Source organism: Phacochoerus africanus, chromosome 14 (assembly GCF_016906955.1).
Source record: "Phacochoerus africanus isolate WHEZ1 chromosome 14, ROS_Pafr_v1, whole genome shotgun sequence".
Taxonomy (NCBI): Eukaryota; Metazoa; Chordata; class Mammalia; order Artiodactyla; family Suidae; genus Phacochoerus; species Phacochoerus africanus.
Genome location: NC_062557.1, coordinates 44,665,035 through 44,688,570, shown reverse-complemented (window position 1 = coordinate 44,688,570; position 23,536 = coordinate 44,665,035). Strand labels below are relative to the sequence as shown.

Here is a 23,536-nt window from a genome sequence, read left to right as displayed (position 1 = left end):
GCTTTCAAAGAAAAATCCTCTTTTCCTTCACTTCAGTTAGACTGTGCCGTAGCCTTTCTGCTCCTGCCTTAGTTGGGACACAGATGAAAGCCAGCATGCCTTTTATCTGGCAGCCGCATGGGCTTATCCAAATGCAGTAAGGAGAGGCCATCTACAAGAAGTGCGTGCGAATGCCGAGTGAGTGCATTCAGTTGCTTGTGGGGATGCGTATTTTCTTTTTTTTTTTGGTCTTTTTGTCTTTATAGGGCTGCACCCGAGGCATATGGAGGTTCCCAGGCTAGGGGTCTAATTGGAGCTGTAGCCACTGGCCTACACCACAGCCACCGCAACGCCAGATCTGAGCTGAATCTGTGACCTACACCACAGCTCACCACAACGCTGGATCCTTAACCCACTGAATGGGGCCAGGGATTGAACCTGAAATTTCACGGTTCCTAGTCAGATTCATTTCTGATGCTCCATGATGGGAACTCCGGGATAGGTATTTTCTAGCTTTTATTTTCCCCACCCACGTGTCCGAGCTGACTGAAATATTTCAGTCGTAGTAATAGTTGGTATCAAATTGTTGCTACAGATAAAGACATAGATATATTTTCAACTGACATGCTACTGATTAAGTTGCTTATCTATCTAAACTTGGGCTTCTGCTGCTCATATCTGATGTCCCCCGTATATTCCTTGAGTGAGTTGCCTTGTGTTCCATGACCTTGTTTTTTTGTCATTACAGTGTGAGTGACTGCCTCATGTTGTGTTGATGCCAGTCTGCCATGCTAGCCTGTCTACCAGGGCCAGGTGACCTGTCCTTTCAGCTTCTTTCTCACACGCAGATGAACACTGGACTTCAGAAATGTAAGTAATCTGGATCCCAGGGAAGGATGTGATCCTTTATTTTGTCCCTACGTTTGGGCTGTCCTGGAGGCACGTTTGTGGTACACTGACCATGACCTTGATATCTCCAAGACACTGCTTCTTCACAAACAGCAAGAAGGCAGCTGTAAAAATGTCAGCAATGTGAGACACTGCTCTGATCAGAGATCCTCTTAAATACTAGAATTTCCCAATGTGTATCATCTTAATTTGTTCTTGTTTTTGTTTTAGGTTTTTTTTTCTTTTTAGGGCCACACCCAAGGCCTATGGAGGTTCCCAGGCTAGGAGTCAAATCAGGAGCTACAGCTACAGGCCTACACCACAGCTACAGCCACGGCAGAGCCAAGCTGTGACCTACACCACAGCTCGAAGCAATGCCAGATCCTTAACCCACTGAGTGAGGCCAGGGGTCAAACCCGCAACCTCATTGTTCCTAGTCCGATTCGGTTCCACTGCGCCATGACAGGAACTCCTATATCATCTTAATTGTTGCTGATAGCTATCTCTTGAGCAACAAGGTTATAAGGAGTTTTATAGTGTGTGTGTATATATATATATATATATATATATATATCTCCCACTTCAAAGAAGTGTTCCAATTTGAACACCCGTGAGGAATTGAACAAAAACTCTACAGTCTAGATTATTTACTGTACCTCTGAAACAAACTGTTTCCACTGTGCTGCTGTTTTGAACTCTCTGAGCACTCTCTACCATGGAAACAGACAGTTCCCTTTGGCTTTGCTGTCTGCCTTATGATCCTTTGCCCTCAATTGATATTAAGTAAAGAAGCTTTTGCTTTCAAAAGGGATAGGAAACTAGCTTTCTCTGTCTCTCTGGGCATATTCCGGTTAATATTCTTCCCACAAGATTGAGTTTTTAATTACTGTCTGTTAGACTTCTATCTTAAATTGGCTGGAATTAGGGCTTTATACTTCATGTTTTCCCCGAGTCCTACCTTCTGTCCTTGTACTTTGTGATGTGCAAGGAAAAGATTCTGTTCCTGGCTCAGTACCACGTATAGTATCAAGTGTAAAATGCCCTAAATTTGGAATAGACCTTCATTTCAGAGCAAAAAGGGAAAAAATCAATGAGGCATCTAGGCTTCCCCTTTCGTAGAAAAGGAGTTTCAGCACCTTACCTGAATCCTTTGTGACAGATTGGCAAACTTTTTCTATAAAGGGTCAGATGGCATATATTTTAGGGTTTGTGAATCACACCTTAGAGTCTTTGTTGCACATACTCCCTTCTCTACTGTCACTGAGCATAGGCACCTGTGGACAGTATGTAAACAAGTGAGTGTGGCTGTGCTCCAGTATAACTTTCTAGAAAAGCACAGCAGCTGTGTTGGCCTGTAGGCTGTAGTTTGCCACCCGGTTCTCCTTTTGAGATCATCTTCAGAAGTTAAAAATGGTCTAGCCTCTTGACTTCCTTTTTTTGAGACTCAGAGCCTGGCTAGTTCTAGAATTTGGCCAGTGAATCCACCTTGTGTAATGACACAGCCAGAGGTGACAGTCTTCCTTCTCAGCTGCTTGACATAGTAAGCAAGACCTGCTGTTCAGCCCTTCCCCAGCCTTTCTCTTTCTAAGTGATAACTGCATGAGAAAGTTGTCTCTGTTTCCTGGCCACCCAAATCTGCATGCTCACTGCATTGTGACTGGTTCCAGGCTTCTAGAGACACAAGTGAGGAGGGAGTGTACTCGGAGGCATACGGTAAGATGACAATGAGCAGCTCACTGTTGTTCTGCTTGATTCCTTAACACATTCTGACAGCTTCACCCAAAGATGTGCTGTCGAGGGCTGAGCCAGTTGAAAGGAAAGACGTTATTGGCAGCTTGGTCTTAGAGGATGACTTTGGACCTTTTCCTCCTTCTCCCCAAGTAGTCTCTGCTAGCCACTGCCCCGAATCTCTATTTAAGAATGAAGGTATCCTTCCTCCCTGGTTTCAGGCCTACCTGTCCATTTGGGGGACAGTGTATTTGAATCTCTTTGACTCTCTTGTTCCTCTCTTTAACTACACTCAGACTTCTCCAAAGGAGAAAACCCAGTGGTGTTTTTAAGCTTGCTTAAATCTTGCTTTCTTCTTTCCTTTCCCAAAATGTATTTTTGAAAAAATCCTATCATGTGACTGATAGCTGTTGGCATTAAGCATTTACAGTTAAGGTGAGGTGAAGCATAAGCTGTCTCCTTTGGAAACCAGCAGCCAAGAAGCTGCTCAGAGCCCAGGCCTGTCAGCTACAGAGACCTAAAGCTAGTCTTGTGACTGCTCTTCAGCCTTTCCCTGCTCCTATCCTCAAGAGGGTCTTAAAGTTGCTCAAGGAGTTCCCGTCGTGGCGCAGTGGTTAACGAATCCGACTAGGAACCATGAGGTTGCGGGTTCGATCCCTGCCCTTGCTCAGTGGGTTGACGATCCGGCGTTGCCGTGAGCTGTGGTGTAGGTTGCAGACGCGGCTCAGATCTTGCGTTGCTGTGGCTCTGGCGTAGGCCGGCGGCTACGGCTCCGATTGGACCCCTAGCCTGGGAATCTCCATATGCCGCGGGAGCGGCCCAAGAAATAGCAAAAAGACCAAAAAAAAAAAAAGTTGCTCAAAACACAACTAGGTGTCTGCTCGGGTGGGTGTGGGGTACAGATATTTGTAGCTTAATATACCTTATATTGTAAGAGTCAGTTCAAGGCAGGAGAGATGGGTCAGGGGTCAGGAGAGGAAATAGGTGGATTCTTGACCCAGCACCGTAAGCCCTTTGGTTAATGACTTTTCCCATGCTTGAGTTGCTGTGTATACAGAATCACAGGATTGGTCCAGCCTAACGCCAGCATTTTCTCTTCTCTTCCTTTTCTAGATGTATAGGAGGATGTAATGCATTTCCCAACCTAGATACGTGATTTGCTGTAGTGCAGGCTGGATTAAAGGATATCTTGGCTTTGATTAGGTCTTGCATTTGTTAGAAGACCACAGTCGAGGTTAGGTGGATGTCCTCATAGAACTTTTCTAGGTTGTTATTCCATAATGTCACTTGCTTTGAGTCCCCAGCCATTTGGGGGCTTTGTACTTGTCAAGTTTGTTTTCCTCTGACCCATCTTCTCCCAATGTTGTTGGCCACTTTTTTTTTTTATTAATCCCAAGCCTCTGCTCCTATTTCTCCAGTTCATGGTGGGTGTATAGGATGGCTCAGTATTTTGGGGTAGAATGAGTGAAATAACCTAAGGTCATTAGTCCTAAAATCACCTTTTAGACAATGACTGTGACCTCTTTCATTGTAGAGCCTTGGGGCCTAGGACAATATCAAAATTAATTTTCCTTTACTGCTTTGCTGTATACATCTCTGCCCCCTAGTGGAAAAGCCTGGAAATGGTGAATTGGCCCAGTGACTGGATAACCTCTAGAGAAATATCAGAAATATTAGCTAACATTTGTTGAGTGCTTACCATACACCAGGTACTGTCTTGAGTATTTTTATATATATTCTCATTCAATTCATTCCTCAACAATTCCATGTGGAAAAACTCTCTTTGTTGTAGGAATGAGGCGCATAGTTTTTGTCAGTTGTCAACGTCACATTACCATTCAGTGGGCTAGAACTTGCACTTGGGTCAGACTTCAGAGCCTGTGTTTGAAACATACTGCCTATGTCTTCCTGCTTGTAGATAAAGGTTCTTTCTGCATGTGCCACCCATGTCTTCTGACCTTCAAAAATAGAAGGATAAATGGGACAGTCCCCATAGGGAAGCCTGGATTCGGGGAGATCCACCCCACCCCCACTTCCCCAAAGAGACGACAGTGCTTTCTCTGATTCATTTAATGCAGAGTCAAGTCCAGGGGGTCCTACAGTATTTTGTCTTGTCTGTGGGTGATCCCAGCCAACCTGCTATCCTTGAATAATAACTATAGACAGAAATGGCTCCTCTTCAGAGCATTTACCTGTTCATTGGATCTCTTGATCACAGTAATTCTGTGAGTCAGGACAGCGGGTATCATCCCTGCTAGTAAATGATAAGTGAGAGACTGAGTAGTCAGATAATAAAACTAGTGCTGGAATCCAGATCTCCTTTTTTCTAACCACAGATTCTCTGTTCTCTACACTACCTTATGTCTCCATTAATGACATCATTCGTACCAGGTAGTTAAATAAGCTGCTTGCAAAGCTTGTGTTAGCTGTGCACTTAGAGGACCCTGATACAGAGGAAAGAAACTTTTCTTCTCCAAGGTACCAGTGTGGGGACTGAGTTTTCCAAGTACTGAGGAAAACCTGACTCTTTTTTTCCCTTTTTTTTTGGCCACTCCCATGGCATGTGGGAGTTGCCAGGCCAGGGATTGAACCCGTGGTGCCATAGCAACAAGGCTAGGTCCTTAACCCCCTGTGCCACAGCAGAACTCCGAAACTTGGCTTTTTTTTTTTTTATAAAAGGTCTTTTTAGAGCCACATTGGAGTTCCCGTCGTGGCACAGTGGTTAACAAATCCGACTAGAAACCATGAGGTTGCGGGTTTGATCCCTGGCCTTGCTCAGTGGGTTAAGGATCTGGCGTTGCCGTGAGCTGTGGTGTAGGTTACAGACACGGCTCGGATCCCACGTTGCTGTGGCTGTGGCATAGGCCAGTGGCTACAGCTCTGATTGGACCCCTAGCCTGAGAACCTCCATATGCCACTGGAGCAGCTCCGGAAAAGGCAAAAAGACCAAAAAAAAAAAAAAAAAGAAAAAAAAAAGAAAAAGGCCGCACTTGCGGCATATGGAAGTTCCCAGGCTAGAGGGTAGGATTGGAGTTGTAGCCATCAGCCTATATCAGAGCCACAGCAATGTGGGATCTGAGCTGTGGCTGCAACTTACACCACAGCTCACAAGCTCACAGCAACACCGGATCCTTTAACCCACTAAGCGAGGCCAGGAATTGACCCTGCATCCTCATGGATCCTAGTTGGGTTTGTTACTGCTGAGCCACAATGGGAACTCAGACTTGGCTCATTTGTAAGGCTTAAGTCTGGTATATGAAGTGGGTGATGTTGGATTCCTAGAATGTGGCCTCTGTCTTGTCCAATATGTTCATCTCATCCTTGAGATTCTTCCTTACCATACTGTAGCCTGTGTCCACACTTGTACCTTGCTTTGATTCTGATTTCTCACTGCTGTCAGCATGAGTGGAGGCAGGAATGGGATTAAGATGGTGGAGTAGAAGGACTGGAGTTCACCTTCTCTCATAAAAGCGACAAAATTACAACCAACTGCTGAACAACCTTCAACAAAATAGACTGCAAACTATCAAAAAAAAAAAATCCTACTCCAGAAGACAAAGAGGAGGCCACATCAAGACGGTAGGAGGGGCAATTGTGAAATATAAGCAACCCCATACCCATCTGGTGGGCAGCTCACAAACTGGAAAAGTAACTATATTGCAGAGGCTCACCCATGGGAGTGAGAGTTCTGAGCCCCACATCCAGTCCCCATGCTTGGGGATCTGGCACTGGGGAGAGGAACCCTCAGAGCATTTGGCCTTGAGGGCTTGTGTGCAGGAGGTCCACAGGACTGGGGGAAATGGAGACCACTCTTGAAAGGCGCACATAGGCTTGCATGTGCACTGGGTCCCAGGGCAAAGCAGACTCCATAGGAATCTCTGGGTCAACCCCTGCCTGTGGTTCTTGGAGGACCTTCTAGAAAACGGGGCAGGACTCTGGCTTATTGTGGGGAAAGGACATTGGAGGCAAAGGTCTCAGGAATAGTCATCACTGTGAACTCCTCTAGAGGTGGCCATTTTGGAAAAATCTGGCCCCACCCATCAGCCAACAGGCTGCCTAAAACACCCCCTAGGCCTACAGCCACCTCTCATCACACCCAGAGACAAAGCCCTACCCACCAGAGGGATAAGAATCAGTTCCACCTACCAGTGTGCAGGCTCCAGTCCCTCCCATCAGGAAGCCAGCAGCAAGCCCTGTACTAACTTCAGCCACAAGGGAAGCAGACATCAGAATCAAGAGAGGCTACACCCTATTGTCTGCAAAAAGAAGACACAAAAAGTCTATAGCAAATGATAAGGCAGAGAATTATGACTCAGATAAGGGAGCAAGAAAAAAAAACCCAGAAAAACAGCCAAGTGATCTGGAGATTACCAACCTCCATTACCAACCTGCATGAAAAAGACTTTAGGTTAATGATAGCAAAGATGATTCAAGATCTTGGAAATAAACTGGAAGCAAAGATTGACAAATTACAAGAAACACTGAACAAAGAAATAGATTTAAGGATTAAGCAAGCAGATATGCAAAATACAATAACAAATAAATTCACTAGAAGAAACCAACAGTAGAATACATGACGCAGAAGAACAAATAAGTGAAGTGGATGACAAACTAGTGGAAATCACTGATGTGGAATGGAAAAGAGAAAAAAGATTGAAAAGAAATGAAGACAGTCTAATTCTGGGACTGCATTAAACACACCAACGTCTGTATTATTCAGGAGGAGAAGAGATGGAGAAAGGGCCAGAGAAAATACTTGTAGACACAGTAGCCGAAAACTTCTCTAACATGGGAATCACTCACTCAAATTAAGGAAGCACAACGAATACCATATAAAATACACCCAAGGAGGAACACCCCAAGGCACATATTAATCAAACTGAATAAATTAAAGACAAACTGAATAAAAGAAAATATTGAAAGCAGCTAGGGAAAAGAAACAGTTACAAGGGAACCCTGCTAAGATTATCATCTGATTTTCAGCAGAAACTCTGAAGGCCAGAAGGGAGTTTCATGGACACAGTGAACTTCTTTGTAGAACAGATATTGACTCACAGACTTTGAAAAACTTACGGTTTCCAAATGAGACAGGTTGCAGTGTTGGGGGATGCACTGAGGGTTTGGGATGGAAATGCTGTATGATTGCTGTATACCTATAAATGTAATAAAATTCATTAAGTAGTTAAAAAAAAAAGTGGTACAATATACTTAGTGATGAAAGGAAAAAATCTCCAACCAAGAATACTCTACCCAGCAGGGTTCTCATTAAGATTTGAAGGAGAAATCAAAAGTTTTATAGCTAAGCAAAAGCTAAGAGAATTCAGTCCCACTAAACCAGGTTTACAACAAATACTAAAGGAACTTCTCTCAGTGGAAAAGAAAAGGCCACAACTAGAAACTAAAATATTACAAATGGCAAGACTCACCAGTAAAGGCATACATATAGTAAGGGTAGGATATGATCCAAACACAAATATGCTACGAAAGCCAGAAATCATGACAAGAGGAGGATACAAATGCAGGATACTGGAGATACACTTTCAATTAACAAGTCAACAACGTTAAACAATCTTGTACCTATCTATCTATCTATCTAGATAATCTATATCTATCTAGATAATCTATATCTCTATATATATGTATCTAGATAGATAGACTCATATATCAAAAAACTTCATGGTAACTACAAACCAAAAATCTACAATAGATACACACAAAGATAAGAAACAGCAATCCAAATACAACACTAAAGAGTTCCCGTCATGGCTCATTGGTTAATGAATCCAACTAGGAACCATGAGGTTGTGGGTTCAATTCCTGGCCTTGTTCAGTGGGTTAAGGATCTGGCGTTGCCGTGAGCTGTGGTGTAGGTCGCAGATGCGGCTCGGATCCCGTGTTGCTGTGGCTCTGGTGTAGGCCGGTGGCTACAGCTCTGATTCGACCCCTATCCTGGGAACCTCCATATGCCGCAGGAGCAGCCCTAGAAAAGGCAAAAAGACAAAAAACAAACGAACAAATACAACACTAAAGATAGTCATCAAACTACAAGAGACGAGAAGAAGGGAAGAAAAAAACAACAAAAACAAATCCAGAGGGATCAAGATGGCAGCGGAGTTAGGACATGGTACTCACCCTCTCCTGCAAACACATTAAAAAACTCTGTCCCTATATAGAACAATTTGCACAGAACATCTACTGAACACTGGCAGAAAACCTTAAACCTCCAAAAAGGGCAAGAAACCCTCCCTATAACTGGGTAGAAAAGGAAAAAAAGAAAAGGAATCAGGACAGGACTAAACACTTCCACGAGGGAGCTGGGAAAGAGGAAAGGAACCCACACCCTGGGAAGTCACCTAACTAATGAGGAGGTCATCTGAGATGGAGGGACCTTAAAGTCTTGGAGAAAAGCACAGCAACTGGACTGAGGAGGGCGAAGTAGAGTGGGAGCTGCAGAGACCATTGATAGCACCGCCCCCAGACACCACAGCCTGAGACGCTCAGGTGGGGGCTAGGTGCTGCAACTCAGGTCTAGAAGTCAGTTCTGGGGAAAGGATGAGACAGCCTGAGGGGCCAGGGAGCAGGGTGCCACAGGCTGGGGATTAGAATGCCACAGCCAAGAGAACCTGGGAGGAGGTCTGGGCCCTCAGGAGAAGCAAGGCACCATTGTTGGGGACAGTGAGAGGAGGGGTGGACCACCATAGGAATATCTTTCCCTGCAAACATGCAGACTCTCAGAGGGCAGGGAGCCTCCTGCACAGGCTAATTGCAGTGCAGTGCCTCTTGCATGATCTACAGACAGGGGTGAACCATGGCAGTCACCTCAGATACCAGAGGTGGGCCTGGCCCACCACCTCTAGGGGTCCGTGAACAGACACCACCTGTGGCCCCAGTTATCTCAGAGGTCAGTACAGAGGAGGGCACTGCAACCAAGCACCACCCATTGTTGCTGTCACTCCCCTGAGAATGCACACGCCCTGCTGCTACTGCCAAACACTGTGGGTGCAACCTACCCCACCTGAAGATCACTGCCACTTCCCAGGGCCCTGCAACTAGGAGCAGCCTGGCTCCACCTCCCTGCAGGTACTTGCCCCTATCAAGGGCCCAGCAACCAGGCACTGGCTACTGGCCCTGCCCACTGCCTCTGTCTCCCTGGAAGTGCACACAGCACCCTATCAAGGCGATAACAGCCTGCACACACTGAGGAAAGAGACACCAAAGCAGCCCTCACACCAAAAACAAATAGTAAGCCCTCGCAAAATACCCAGGGGTGCTCTCACATATAAATAACCCTCCAAGTCTACAGTAGTCGTTTATCCTAAACTCACAGAATAGAAAAATACAAGCAAAATGAAGAAGCTCAGGAACCATTCCCAATTAAAAGAACAGGAGAATTCACCTGAAGGAGCAAATAATGAAACACATCTCTGCAATCTAACAGACACCAAGTTCAAAAAGGAGATAGTGAAAATACTGAAGCAATTAAGAGCAGATATGAAGGAATTAAGAGCAGATATGAACAATAATGCAGATTACTTTAGAAAGGAACTAGAAAACATAAGGAGGAGCCAAGAAAGTTAGAAAAATCATTTGCAGGGACACAAGCTGAGTTAAAGGCACTGAAGAGCAGAATGAATAATGCAGAGGAATGAATTAGTGACTTTGAAGATAGAATCATGGAAATCAACGAAACAGGGCAGAAGACAAAACAAAATGAAAAAATCTGAAAGCAAATATAAGAGGTCTATGGAATAATATAAAGCAGGCCAGTCAACACATAATAGGGATTCCAGAAGGAGAAGAAAAAGCAAAGGGGATTAAAAATATATATGAATCAATTATGGCTGAAAACTTTTCAAATCTCAGGGAAACAGATATCAAGATAGAGGAAGCATAGAGGGCCACAAACAAGTTGAATCCAAACAGGCCCACACCAAGACATAATAAAAATGGCAGTTAAAAGAGAGGATTCTCAAGGCAGCAAGAGAAAAAACAAATAATTATAAGGGAACCCCCATAAGACTATCAGCTGATTGCTCTACAGAAACACTACAGGCCAGAAGAGAGTGGTAAGATTTATTCAGAGTTCTAAAAGGAAAAAATCTGCAGCCTAGAATACTCTACCCAGCAAGAATATCTTTTAAAATAGAAGGAGAAATAAAGAATTTCTCAGAGTTCCCGTTATGGCCTAGCGGAAACAAATCTGACTAGCATCCATGAGGATGTAGGTTCTATCCCTGGCCTCACTCAGTGAGTTAAGGATCCAGCATTGCTGTGAGCTGTGGTGTAGATCACAGACATGGCTCAGATCTTGAGTTGCTGTCACTGTGGTGTAGGCCTGCGGCCACAGCTCTGATTCAGCCCCTGGCCTGGTAACCTCCATATGCTGAGGGTGTTGTCCTAAAATAAATAAATAAATAAAGAATTTATCCAGCAAACAAAAACAAAAAAAATACTAAACCCATTCTAGAAGAAATACTGAAAGGGCTCCTTTAAAAAAGAAGTAAGAAATAGAATGGAGAAAATCACAATAGGAAAGCAGTCATTTAAATAAGCCATTGTATCGATCTAAAAGGAAAAAAACAAAAACAAAAACCCTATTGTAGAAGCGACAAACAAGGAACAGCAAAAGGACAAATGTGAAGATGTTAGAAAAGGACTTCAAAATTATAAAACGTAGGGAAAGAAAGTGAGAAAATCTTTTTTTTTTTTTTTTGAAAGAATGTGATTGAGCCTATATGACTGTCAGGCAAGGAGCTATAGGAAGGGGTCAACAGACTTGAAAAACAGAGCTACCACAAATCATAACCAGACAGTACATGCACAAAAACTGAAAAGAAGAGGACACAAGCGTAAAAGGTTAATCATCCAACCAAAATAAAAGAAAGGAACAAAGGATCGTAGAATCAACTGGAAAACAAGGTTTAAAATGGCAATAAATACATATTTATTGATAATCACCTCAAAAATCAATGGACTAAATGCTCCAATCAAAAGACAGTGTGGCTGACTGGATGAAAAAAAAGAGCCTACAGGAGTTCCCGGTTAACAAATCCGACTAGGAACCAGGAGGTTGCGGGTTCAACCCCTGGCCTTGCTCAGTGGGTTAAGGATCCAGCATTGCCATGAGCTGTAGTGTAGGTTGCAGATGCGGCTCGGATCCCTTGCTGCTGTGACTCTGGTGTAGGCTGGCAGCTATAGCTCCGATTTGACCCCTAGCCTGGGAACCTCCATATGCCACAGGAGTGGCCCAAGAAAATGGCAAAAAGACAAAAAAAAAAAAAAACAACCCTACAACATGGTGCCTACAGAGACTCACTTTAGGGTAAAGGACACATGTAAATTGAAAGTGAGGGGATGGAAAAAGATATTTCTGGGTTCGTTTGTTTGTTTTTGTCTTTTTGTCTTTTCTAGGGCCACTCCCTCAGCATATGGAGGTTCCCAGGCTAGGGGTCAAATCAGAGCTGTGGCCTCTGGCCTACGCCAGATCTGAGCTTCGTCTGCAACCTACACCATAGCTCGTGGCAACACTGTATCCTTAACCCACTGGGTGAGGCCAGGGATCCAACCCTCAACTTCATGGTCTCTAGTTGGATTCGTTAACCACTGAGCCACGACGGGAACTCTGAAAAAAGATATTTCATGTGAATGGAAAATACAGGAAAGGAGGAGTTTCAATACTCATATCAGACAAAATAGACTTTAAAACGAAGGCCATAAAGACAGACAAAGAACTATTTAATGATAAAAGGATCCATTCAAGAAGAGGATATTACAGTCATCAATATATATGCCCCTAATATGGGACCCAAATACATAGAACAAATAGTAACAGACATTAAAAGAGAAATTGATGGGAATACAAAACTAGGAGGAGACTTTAACACCCTACTCACATCAAAGGACAGATCTTCTGGATGGAGAATCAATAAGGCAACAGAGGTCCTAAATGACACAATAGAAAAGTTAGACTTAATTGACATTTTTAGGGGATTACATCCAAAAAAAATCAGAATATACATTCTTTTCAAGTGCACATGGAACACTCTCAAGGATTGGCCGCATAGTGGGGCACAAAACTAACGTCAACAAATTTTTAAGAGTATGGAAATTATTTCAAATATCTTCTCTGACCACAATGGCATGAAACTAGAAATCAACTACAGGAAAAGAAAAAAACCTGACTACATGGGGACGAAACAATATGTTATTAAAATAATAATGGGGAGTTCCTGTCGTGGCGCAGTGGTTAACGAATCTGACTAGGAACCATGAGGTTGCGGGTTCGGTCCCTGCCCTTGCTCAGTGGGTTAACGATCCGGCGTTGCCGTGAGCTGTGGTGTAGGTTGCAGACGCAGCTCGGATCTGGCATGGCTGTGGCTGTGGCGTAGGCCAGCAGCTGTAGGTCTGATTAGACCCCTAGTTTGGGAACCTCCATATCCCTTGGGTGCAGCCTTAAAAAGCCAAAAAAAAAAAATCAAAACAGAAATTAAAAAATACCTCAAGCAGGAGTTCCCATTGTGGCGCAGTGGAAACAAATCTGACTAGGAACCATGAGGTTGTGAGTTTGATCCCTGGCTTCATTCAGTGGATTAAGGATCTGGCATTGCCATGAGCTGTGGCGTAGGTTGCGGGCAAGGCTTGGATCTGGCATTGCTCTGGCTGTGGTGTAGGCCAGCAACTGTAGCTTCAATTAGACCCCTACCTAGCCTGGGAACCTCCACATGCTGCGGCTGCAGCCCTCAAAAGACACACACACACACACAAAAATCTTTGCGACAAATGATAGTGAAGACACAACCATTCAAAATCTATGGATGCTGCAAAGGCAGTTCTTAAAGGGAAGTGCATGGTGATACAGGCCTTCCTCAGAAAAGAAGAAAAATCTCAAATTAACAACTTAATGTACCACCTAAAAGAATTAGAAAAAGCAGAACAAACAAAAACTAAAGTCAGTAGAAGGAAGGAAATCATAAAGATCAGAGAGGAAATAAAATAGAGATTCAAAACAATATAAAAAATCATTAAAATCAAGAGCTGGTTCTTGGAAAGGGTAAACAAAATTGACAAACCTTTGGCCAGACTCACCAAGAAAAGGAGAGAAAACTCAAAATAAGAGGAGTTCCTGTTGAGGCTCAGCAGAAACAAACCTGACTAGTATCCATGAGGACGCAGGCTTGACCCTTGGCCTCACTCATCGGGTTAAAGGATCTGTCATTTCCATGACCCGTGGTGTAGGTCGCAGGTGCAGCTCAGATCTGGCATTGCTGTGGCTGTGGTGTAGGCCACAGCTCCAATTCAACCCCTAGCCTGGGAACTTGCATATGCCAAGAGTGCAGCCCTAGAAAGACAAAAAAATAAAAAATAAATAAAAAATACAGAGCAAGGGAGGGAGGAAGGAAGGTGAAATGAAAAAGGGGAAATCACAACAGGTACTGCAGAAATACAAAAAACCATGAAAGAATACTATGAACAATTATATGCCAACCAATTTGAAAACCTGTAAGAAATGGACAGTTTCTTAGAGACATACAGCTTGCCAAAAAATCAAGAAGAAATTGATCAACTGAACAGACCGATTACTAGCAATGAAATTGAGTATGTAATAAAAACACTCCCTACCAACAGAAGTCCAGGACCAGATGGCTTCATGGATGAAGTGTACCAAACATACAAAGAACTTACACCCATCCTTCTTAAACTTCTCCAAGACAATGAAGTAGAAGGAACACTCCCAAAGACATCCACCATCAACACTAATACCAAAACCAGACAGATACCACGAAAAAAGAAAATTATAGGCCAGTATCTTTGATGACTATAGATGCAAAAATTCTCAACATTTTAGCTGAATCCAACAGCATATAAAAAAGATCATACACCATGACCAAGTGGGATTCATCCCAGGTTCACAAAGATGGTTCAACATATGCAAATCTATCAACATCATATACCACATTACAAAAGATGATCACATGATCATCTAAATAGATGTGGAAAAAGCTTTAGACAAAATCCAACATTCATTCATGATAACTCTTACCAAGTGGGTATAGAGGGAACCTACTTTAACATAATAAAAGCCATTTATGACAAACCCACAGCCACTATAATACTCAAGGGAGAGAGGCTGAAAGCCTTCCCACTAAAATTTGGAATAAAACAAGGATGCCCACTCTCACCACTTTTATTCAATATAATATACTATCGCAAGTCCTAGCCACAGCAATCAGACAAAAGAAATAAAAGGTATCTAAATTGAAAGAGAAGATGTAAAATTGTCACTATGCAGATGACATGGTACTTAACATATAGAAAACCCTAAGGACTCCACATAAAAACTACTTGAACTTGAAGTCAGCCGTAATACAACGAGACACCAACATCAAATGCTTTCACTGACATGTGGAATCTGAAAAAAGGACAGACTGAACTTCTTTGCAGAACAGATGCTGACTCACAGACATTGAAAAACTTATGGTCTCCAGAGGAGACAATTTTGGGGGGAGATGTGCTTGGGCTGTGGGATGGAAATCCTGTGAAATCAGATTGTTATGATCATTATACAACTACAGATGTGATAAATTCATTTGAGTAATTTTAAAAAATGCTTAAAAAAATACTTGAACTGATCAATGAGTTCAGCAGGATAGCAGGATACAAGATTAACATTCAGAAATCACTTGCGTTTCTGCATGCTAACAATGAGCTATCAGAAAAGGAATATAAAAATAAAACACCTTTTAAAATAGCACCCCAAAAAATTAAATACCTGGGAATAAACCTAAGGAGGTGAAAGACTTATATGCTGAGAAATGTAAAACAATCAAGGAGATTAAAGAAGATTCAAAGAAATAGATATTCGATGCCCCGTGATTGGAAGAATTAATATTGTTAAAATGGCCACACTACCCAAAGCAATCAACAGATGCAATGCAATCCCTATCAAATTACCCATGACATTTTTTACAGAGTTAGAACAAACAATTCAAAAATTTATATGGAGGGAGTTCCTGTTGTGGCTCAGCAGAAACAAATCAGACTAGTATCCATGAGGACATGGGTTTGATCCCTGGCCTCCCTCAGTGGGTCGGGAAAGTTCCAGCTCCAATTTGACCTCTAGCCTGAGAACTTCCTCATGCCTAAGAACTTACACATGCCACAAGTTTAAAAAAAAAAAAAAAAAAAGACATACAGACCAATGGAAGAGAATAGAGAACCCAGAAATAAGCCCAGATACCTACAGTCAATTAATCTTCAACAAGGAGGCAAGAATATAAAATGGGAGAAAGACAGTCTCTTCAGCAAGTGGTGTTGAGAAAACTGGACAGCTGCATGTAAATTAGTGAAACTAGAACACACAGTCATACCTGGATAAAAATAAACTCAAAATGGCTTTAAGACCTAAACATAAGACAAGACACCATAAAATTCCTAGAAGAGAACATAGTCAAGCTATTCTCTGACATCAACTGCACAAATGTCTTCTTAGGTTAGTCTCACAAGGCAATAGAAATAAAAACAAAAATAAACCAATGGCACCTAATCAAACTTACAAGCTTTTGCACAGCAAGGGAAACAATTAAAAAAACAAAAATACAACCTACAGAATGAGAGAAAATAGTTTCAATGTTATACTTGACAAGGGCTTAGTCTCTAAAATATACAAACAAACTCATATAACCCAAAGCAAAAAAACCAACAACCCAATTGAGAAATGGGCAGAATTCCTGAATAGCTGTTTTTCCAAAGAATGTATACAGATGGCCAGCAGGGACATGAAAAAGTGCTCAACATCACTAATTTTTAGAGAAATGCAAATCAGAACTACAATAGGACCACCTCACATCAGTCAGGATGGCCGTCATTAACAGATAGCAAATTCTGGAGAGGGTGTGCAGAAAAGGGTACCCTCCTCTACTGTTGGTGGGAAGGTAAGTTGGTACAACCACTATGGAAAACAGTATGGAGGTACCTCAGAAAACTAAATATAGAACTACCATATGACCCAGCAATCCCACTCCTGGGCATACATCCAGACAAAACTTTCACTGAAAAAGATACATGCACCCCTATGTACATTGCAGCACTGTTCACAATAGCCAAGACGTGAAAACAACTTATATGTCCATTAACAAATGCATAGATTAAGAAGATGTGGTGTGGAGTCCCCGCCATGGCACAGTGGATATGAATCTGACTAGGAACCGTGAGGTTGCAGGACATGGAGAACAAGACTTGTGGTTGCCAAGGGGGAGGGGAATGGGAGTGGGATGGACTGGGAGTTTGGGGTTAGTAGATGTAAACTATTGCATTTGGAGTGGATAAGCAGTGAGATCCTGCTTATAGGACAGGGAACTATATATAGTCACTTGTGGAACATGTAGGATAATGTGAGAAAAGGAATGTATGTATACGTATAACTGGGTCACTTTGCTGTACAGCAGAAATTGAACATTTTAAATTAATAATAATAATATGGTTAAAAAATCCAAAACAACTAATAAAATGGCAGTAAGAACATACATATCAATAATTATCTTAAATGTAAATGGACTAAATGCCCCAACCAAACGATATAGACTGAATGAATAGATACAAAAACAAGACATAAATATACGCATACGCACACACACACGCACACACACACATACATACATACTTTCTTCAAGAGACCCACTTCAGTTCTAGGGACACATACTAATCTAAAGTGAGAGGATGGAAGAAAATATTCCATGCAAACGGGAATCAAAAGAAAGCTGTAGTAGCAATACATCAGACAAAACATACCTTAAAATAAAAAATATTAGACAAAGAAGGACATTACATAATGATCAAAGGATCAATCCAAGAAGATATAAAATTGTAAATATATATGCACCCACCGTAGGGGTCACCTCAATACATAAGGCAACTGCTAATAACCTTAAAGGGAGAAATTGACAATAATAATGCAATAATAGTGGGGGACCTTAATATCCCACTTATAGCAATGGATAGATCATCCAGACAGAAAATCAACAAGGAAACACAGGCCTTAAATGATGCATTAGGCCAGATGGACTTAATAGATATTTATAGAACATTCCATCCAAAAGCAGCAAAATACACATTCTTCTCAAGTGCACACAGAACATTCCTTAGGATAGATCTCATTAGGGGCCACAAGTCAAGCCTTGGTAAATTTAAGAAAACAAATCAGGAGTTCCCATTGTGGTGCAGTGGTTAACGAATCCGACTAGGAACCATGAGGTTGCGGGTTCGATCCCTGCCTTTGCTCAGTGGGTTAACGATCTGGCGTTACCGTGAGCTGTGGTGTAGGTCGCAGACGCGACTCGGATCCCGCGTTGCTGTGGCTCTGGCGTAGGCCGGTGGCTACAGCTCCGATTTGACCCCTAGCCTGGGAACTTCCATATGCCGAGGGAGCGGCCCAAGAAATAGCAACAACAACAACGACAAAAAAAATTAAATTAAAAAAAAAAAACAAATCATATCAAGCATTTTTTCCAACCACAATGCTATACAAATGGAAATCAACAAGAAGAAAACTGGAAAAGACACAAAAACGTGGAGACTAAGCAATATACTACTAAACTGCCAATGGATCACTGAAGACATCAAAGGAAATTTAAAAATACCTCGAAGCAAATGACCACAAAGACACAACAATCCAAAACCTATGGGATTGTTGCAAAAGCAGTTCTAAGGAGGAAAGTTTATAGGAATACACACCTACCTCAGGAAAGAAGAAAAATCTCAAATACCAAGCTAACGCTACCCCTAAAGCAGCTAGAGAAAGACAAAACCAAAGTTAGCAGAAGGAGAGAAATCATAAAGATCAAAGAGAAATAAATGAAATAGGAAGAAAACCATGGAAAAGATGGATTAAACTAAAAGCTAGTTCTTTGAAATGATTGGCAAAATTGATAAATCCTTAAACTCATCAAGAAAAAAAGAGAGGGGAGTTCCCATTGTGGCGCAGTGGTTAACGAATCCGACTAGGAACCATGAGGTTGTGGGTTCGGTCCCTGCCCTTGCTCAGTGGGTTAATGATCCGGCGTTGCCGTGAGCTGTGGTGTAGGTTGCAGACGCGGCTCGGATCCCACGTTGCTGTGGCTCTGGCGTAGGCCAGTGGCCACAGCTCCGATTCGACCCCTAGCCGGGGAACCTCCATATGCCGAGGGAGCGGCCCAAGAAATAGCAACAACAACAACAACAAGACCAAAAAAAAAAAAAAAAAAAGAAAAAAAAAAGAACTCAATAAAACTAGAAATGAAAAAGGAGCACTTACTACCGACATCACAGAGTTCCCATTGTGGCTCACTGATAAGGAATCTGAGTAGTATCCATAAGGATGTGGGTTCGATCCCTGGCCTCACTCAGTTTGTTAAGGATCTGGAGTTGCCATAAGCTGTGGTGCAGGTCGAAGATACAGCTTGGGTCTGGTGTTACTGTGGCTGTGACAATGGCCAGCAGCTGCAGCTATGTTTCAACTCCTACCCTGGGAATCTCCATATGACGTAGGTGTAGCCACCCCCCCCACCCCAAAAAAAGATCTGTCCTCTGAAAAGTAGAAGACACTGATGAAAGAAATCAAAGATGACACAAACAGATGGAAAGATTTACCGTGCTCTTGGATTAGAAGAATAAATATTGTCAAAATGATTATACTGCTATAGATTTAATGCAATCCCTATCGAATTATTAATGGCATTTTTCACGAAACTAAAACAAAGTATTGTAAAGTTTGTTTGGAAGCACAAAAGACCCAGAATAACCAAAGCCATCCTGAGAAAGAAGAGTGGACCTGGAGGAATCAGGCCCATGGCTTCAGAGTATACTACAAAACCTCAGTTATCAAAACAGTATGTTACTGGCACAAAAACAAATACAGATCAGCAGAACAGGATAGAAAGCCCAGAAGTAAACCCATGCACCTACAGTCAATCTATGACAAAGTAGGCAAAAATATACAATTGAAAAAAGGCTGTTCCTTCAATAAGTGGTGCTGGGAAAACTGGACAGCTGCATGTAAAAGAATGAAATTAGAACACTAACACAATATACAAAAATGAATTAAAAGTAGATTAAAGACCTTAATATAAGACTGGATACTATGAAACTCTTAGAGGAAAACATGGGCCAAACACTCTCTGATATAAACCTCAGCAATATCTTCTCAGATCCACCTCCTAGAGTGATGACAATAAAAACAAAAATAAGGAGTTCCTGTAGTGGCGGAGTGGTTAACAAGTCCGACTAGGAACCATGAGGTTGCAGGTTTGGTCCCTGGCCTTGCTCAGTGGGTTATGCATCCGGCGTTGCCGTGAGCTGTGGTGTAGGTTGCAGACGCAGCTTGGATCCCACGTTGCTGTGGCTCTGGTGTAGACCGGCGGCTATAGCGGCTTCAGCTCTGATTCAACCCCTAGCCTGGGAACTTCCATATGCCTCGGGAGCAGCCCTAGAAAAGACAAAAAGACATACATACATACATACATACATACATACATAAATAAAGGGACCTAATTAAACTTAAAGGGTTTTGCACAGCAAAGGAAACCGTAAACAAAACGAGACAAACCGAAGAATGGGAGAAAGTATTTGCAAATGAAGTGACTAACAAGGGGTTAATCCTCAAAATATGTATAACACCGCCTGCAGCTCAATACCAAAAAAAAAAAACCTAATCAACCCCATCAAAATATGCGCAGGAGGGAGATCCCATCGTGGCACAGTGGAAATGAATCCAACTGGGAACCATGAGGTTGCAGGTTGGTTCCTTGGCCTCGCTCAGTGGGTTAAGGATCTGGCATTGCTCTGAGCTGTGGTGTAGGTTGCAGACACCGCTCAGATCTGGCGTTGCTGTAGCTCCGGCGTAGGCTGGCAGCTGTAGCTCTGATTCGATCGCTAGCCTGGGAGCCTCCATATGCTGTGGGGGTGGCCCTAAAAAAGTAACAAAACAACAAAAAAAATGGGCAGAGGATCTAAACATTTCTCCAAAGAAGACCTATACATGGCCAAAAAACAGATGAAAAGATGTTCAACATCACTAATTATTAGAGAAATGCAAACCAAAACCACTATGAGTTATCTACCGCCTTAAACCAGCTAGAATGGCCTTCATCAAAAACTTTATAGGAGTTCCAGTCATGGCACAGTGGTTAACGAATCTGGCTAGGAACCATGAGGTTGCGGGTTCTGTCCCTGGCCTTGCTCAGTGGGTTAAGGATCTGGCATTGCCGTGAGCTGTGGTGTAGGTTGCAGACACGGCTTGGATCCCGCGTTGCTGTGGCTCTGGTGTAGGTCAGTGGCTACAGCTCCGATTCGACCCCTAGCCTGGGAACCTCCATATGCCACGGGAGGAAAAGGCAAAAAGACAAAAAAAAAAAAAAGAAAGAATTTATAAACAGTAAATGCTGGAGAAGGTGTTGAGGAAAGGGAACCCTCTTACACTGTTTGTGGGAATGTAAATTGGCATAAAATGGAAAACAATAATGGAGATTCCTCAAAAACCTAAAAATAGAATTACCGTATGATCTAGCAATCCCACTCCTGGGCATCTATGCAGAGAACACCATGACTCGAAAAATGCATGTACCACAGTGTTCATCACAGAGTATATACAGTAGCCAAGGCATGGAAGCCACCTAAATGTCTATCGACAGAGGAGGAGTGGGTAAAGAAGAGGTGGTACACACACACACACAGTGGAACATCACTCAGCATAATAAGGAATGAAACAGTGCCATTTGCGGCAACATGGCTGGACCTAGAAATTATCATACTGAGTGAAGTTAGACAGTGAGACACAAACGTCGTATGCTATCACTAATATGTGGAATCTTTTAAAAAAGGATACAATGAACTTATTTGCAGAACAGAAACTGACTCACAGACTGAAAAACTTATGATTACCAAAGGAGACAGGTTGGTGGGGGGATGGGCTGGGGTTTAGGATGGAAATGTTATAAAAGTGGGTTGTGGTGATGGTTGTACAACTATAAATTTAATACAATCATTGAGGGGAAAAAACATCAAAAAAAAAAAAAACCCACAAAAACCCTGAAAAACCCATGAGTGGAAGCAGAAGAACTAATCAGTGTAAGTGTCCCACTCCATATTCCTGATAGAATCCAAGCTACTTTCTGCCTCTGCTGGGAAAAAACCAGCCTGAGAGTTGGTATTGACTTGGGGCAAAGGAGCTCTCTTATTCATCGAGCCACTGTACCAGTCTCTTACTTGGCCTTCAAAGAGAAAAAAGCCCATCAAATGGAAGAAAGCCAGGGACAGAACCTTCATTTCCTGTCTGAACTGAAACCCAGCAGCTTCAGACTCCCATTATTCGGCTGAGTCCCAGTTGTTCAGTCAGGCAGTACCTATTACTGATGGCACTTACCAAGTATTTACTATACCTCTGTGCTGGGTAAGGAGGGCACAGAGCTAGGAGCATCACATGGTTTTGATCAGTGGGACAGCAATGTGCAGTGGCTGGCCAGGGCAGCCTCTAATGGAATTCTGGTGCCTTGAGTAGGGACTGTCTTCCGGTGATCCCAGACTTTTTGGCGTCTTCTTGTCCAGGAGGATGAAAAAATGGTTGGAAAATGGCCCCACTTTGTGGACATTGAAGCCCATTAAGGGTCAATGGCTCTACTCTAAGAAGCAGCAGAACTCAGACTCTGTTCTCCAGGCTTTGACCCTCCTCACCAGCCAGTGCTACCTAGTAGGTGGGAGAAGACTTCAGGCCTCCCTCCCTCTCCTTGCCTTCAGCTGTCATTGTCACATTCATTCCTTCTAAGCTTTCTTCAAATTAGTAATCTTATAAACATTTCATTTATGGGTGGAGCAGCTATTCCATACTCAGTAAATACAGCAGAGCTTTAAATATGTTGGAGTGCCTACTAAGTTCAAGGCCTTGTGCCAGTGTTTGAAAACACAAGCCTTTCCTTCCTGTACCTTTTTTGCTACGTTCTACCTTCTTGAGCATGAGTCCGAATCTCTGCCCCTCCTGGACTTGAGCTTTCTTTTCTTGCTTCCAAGAGCAGCAGTTTCTCAGCAGTTGCTGCCAGCCAACCAGCAGTGTCCCCTAACAAAGGCAGCTGTGCCCTTTTCCCTTCTGGCACGCTCACTAGACCAGTTGATGCCCAGTGACATGACTTTGAATGGGGTCTCCTTCGGGCCAAGCCCACTGAGGCCACAAGCCAGGCATCAATCAGCTTAGTCCTTGGTCTGCCCTGGCTGCCTTCTGCAAAAGGAGGAAGTAGGGGGCAGCCAGCTAGCTGAGCAGAGGCTCCCAGCCAAGCCCCCCCTCCCTTTTTTCTGTCTTAGGCAGTCTGTGTACTTACTCAGCAAGCCTTTATTAGGCACCTTCTGTGTATACTCAGGGGAGATCCTCCCTCAGGGAGCAGGAGAACAGAGCAGAGACCCCTTGCTGGAACCTGGCATCCTTAAAGAGCTCTTGTTCTCAGAACCTTTTCCTTTTTGACTGGAAGCATGACATCCGCTGGAGCCCCCTGATGGGAGGCGACTGGAGATGGGAACAAAGAGACTGTTAGCATTAATGAGGCCCATTGAGTGGCGTTTCCGCAGTCTCCAAAGGAGGGCAGGTTTTTCCTCTTTCATTTTAGAAAGTGACAGCTGACAGGGGCCGAATACAGTCTATTTTTGGCTCTCAGGACTTAAAGATTCTCTGAATCCTTTCTTCTCAGTCCCGTCCCTGATGCCCTGTCGTTATTGTCACCCCCCAGAAGGAAATAAATAAAGCCTTTTGATCTTCACCCAGTCAGGCAGAGAATAAGCTGTAAACAAAAGTGAACTTGTGACATGGGGATGGGGGAGGGATGTTGGCAGCTTATTCCTCTGCTCCTGAAAAAGCATCCTGTCTACTGTGCCAGGGTGCCCACCCAGTGGGCATAGTGCCCCAGCTGCCAAGGCAGCGAGAAAGCTG

The 23,536-nt window shown here is 43.0% G+C and overlaps 1 protein-coding gene across 3 annotated transcripts in view; it reads left to right on the top strand.

Moving 5' to 3' along the window:
• The window catches only part of FAM222B (family with sequence similarity 222 member B), an 89,615-nt gene that overhangs the window by 61,611 nt on the left and 4,468 nt on the right, over window positions 1-23,536 (top strand). For 2 of the 3 annotated variants that reach the window (XM_047756880.1, XM_047756881.1), the window contains one exon: window positions 728-849. In XM_047756880.1, coding sequence (XP_047612836.1) covers window positions 768-849 — 82 coding nt within the window. In that variant the 5' untranslated portion in view covers window positions 728-767. Of the gene's footprint in view, window positions 1-727; window positions 850-23,536 lie in introns of those variants that run through there. The other variant, XM_047756882.1, reaches the window with a different exon arrangement.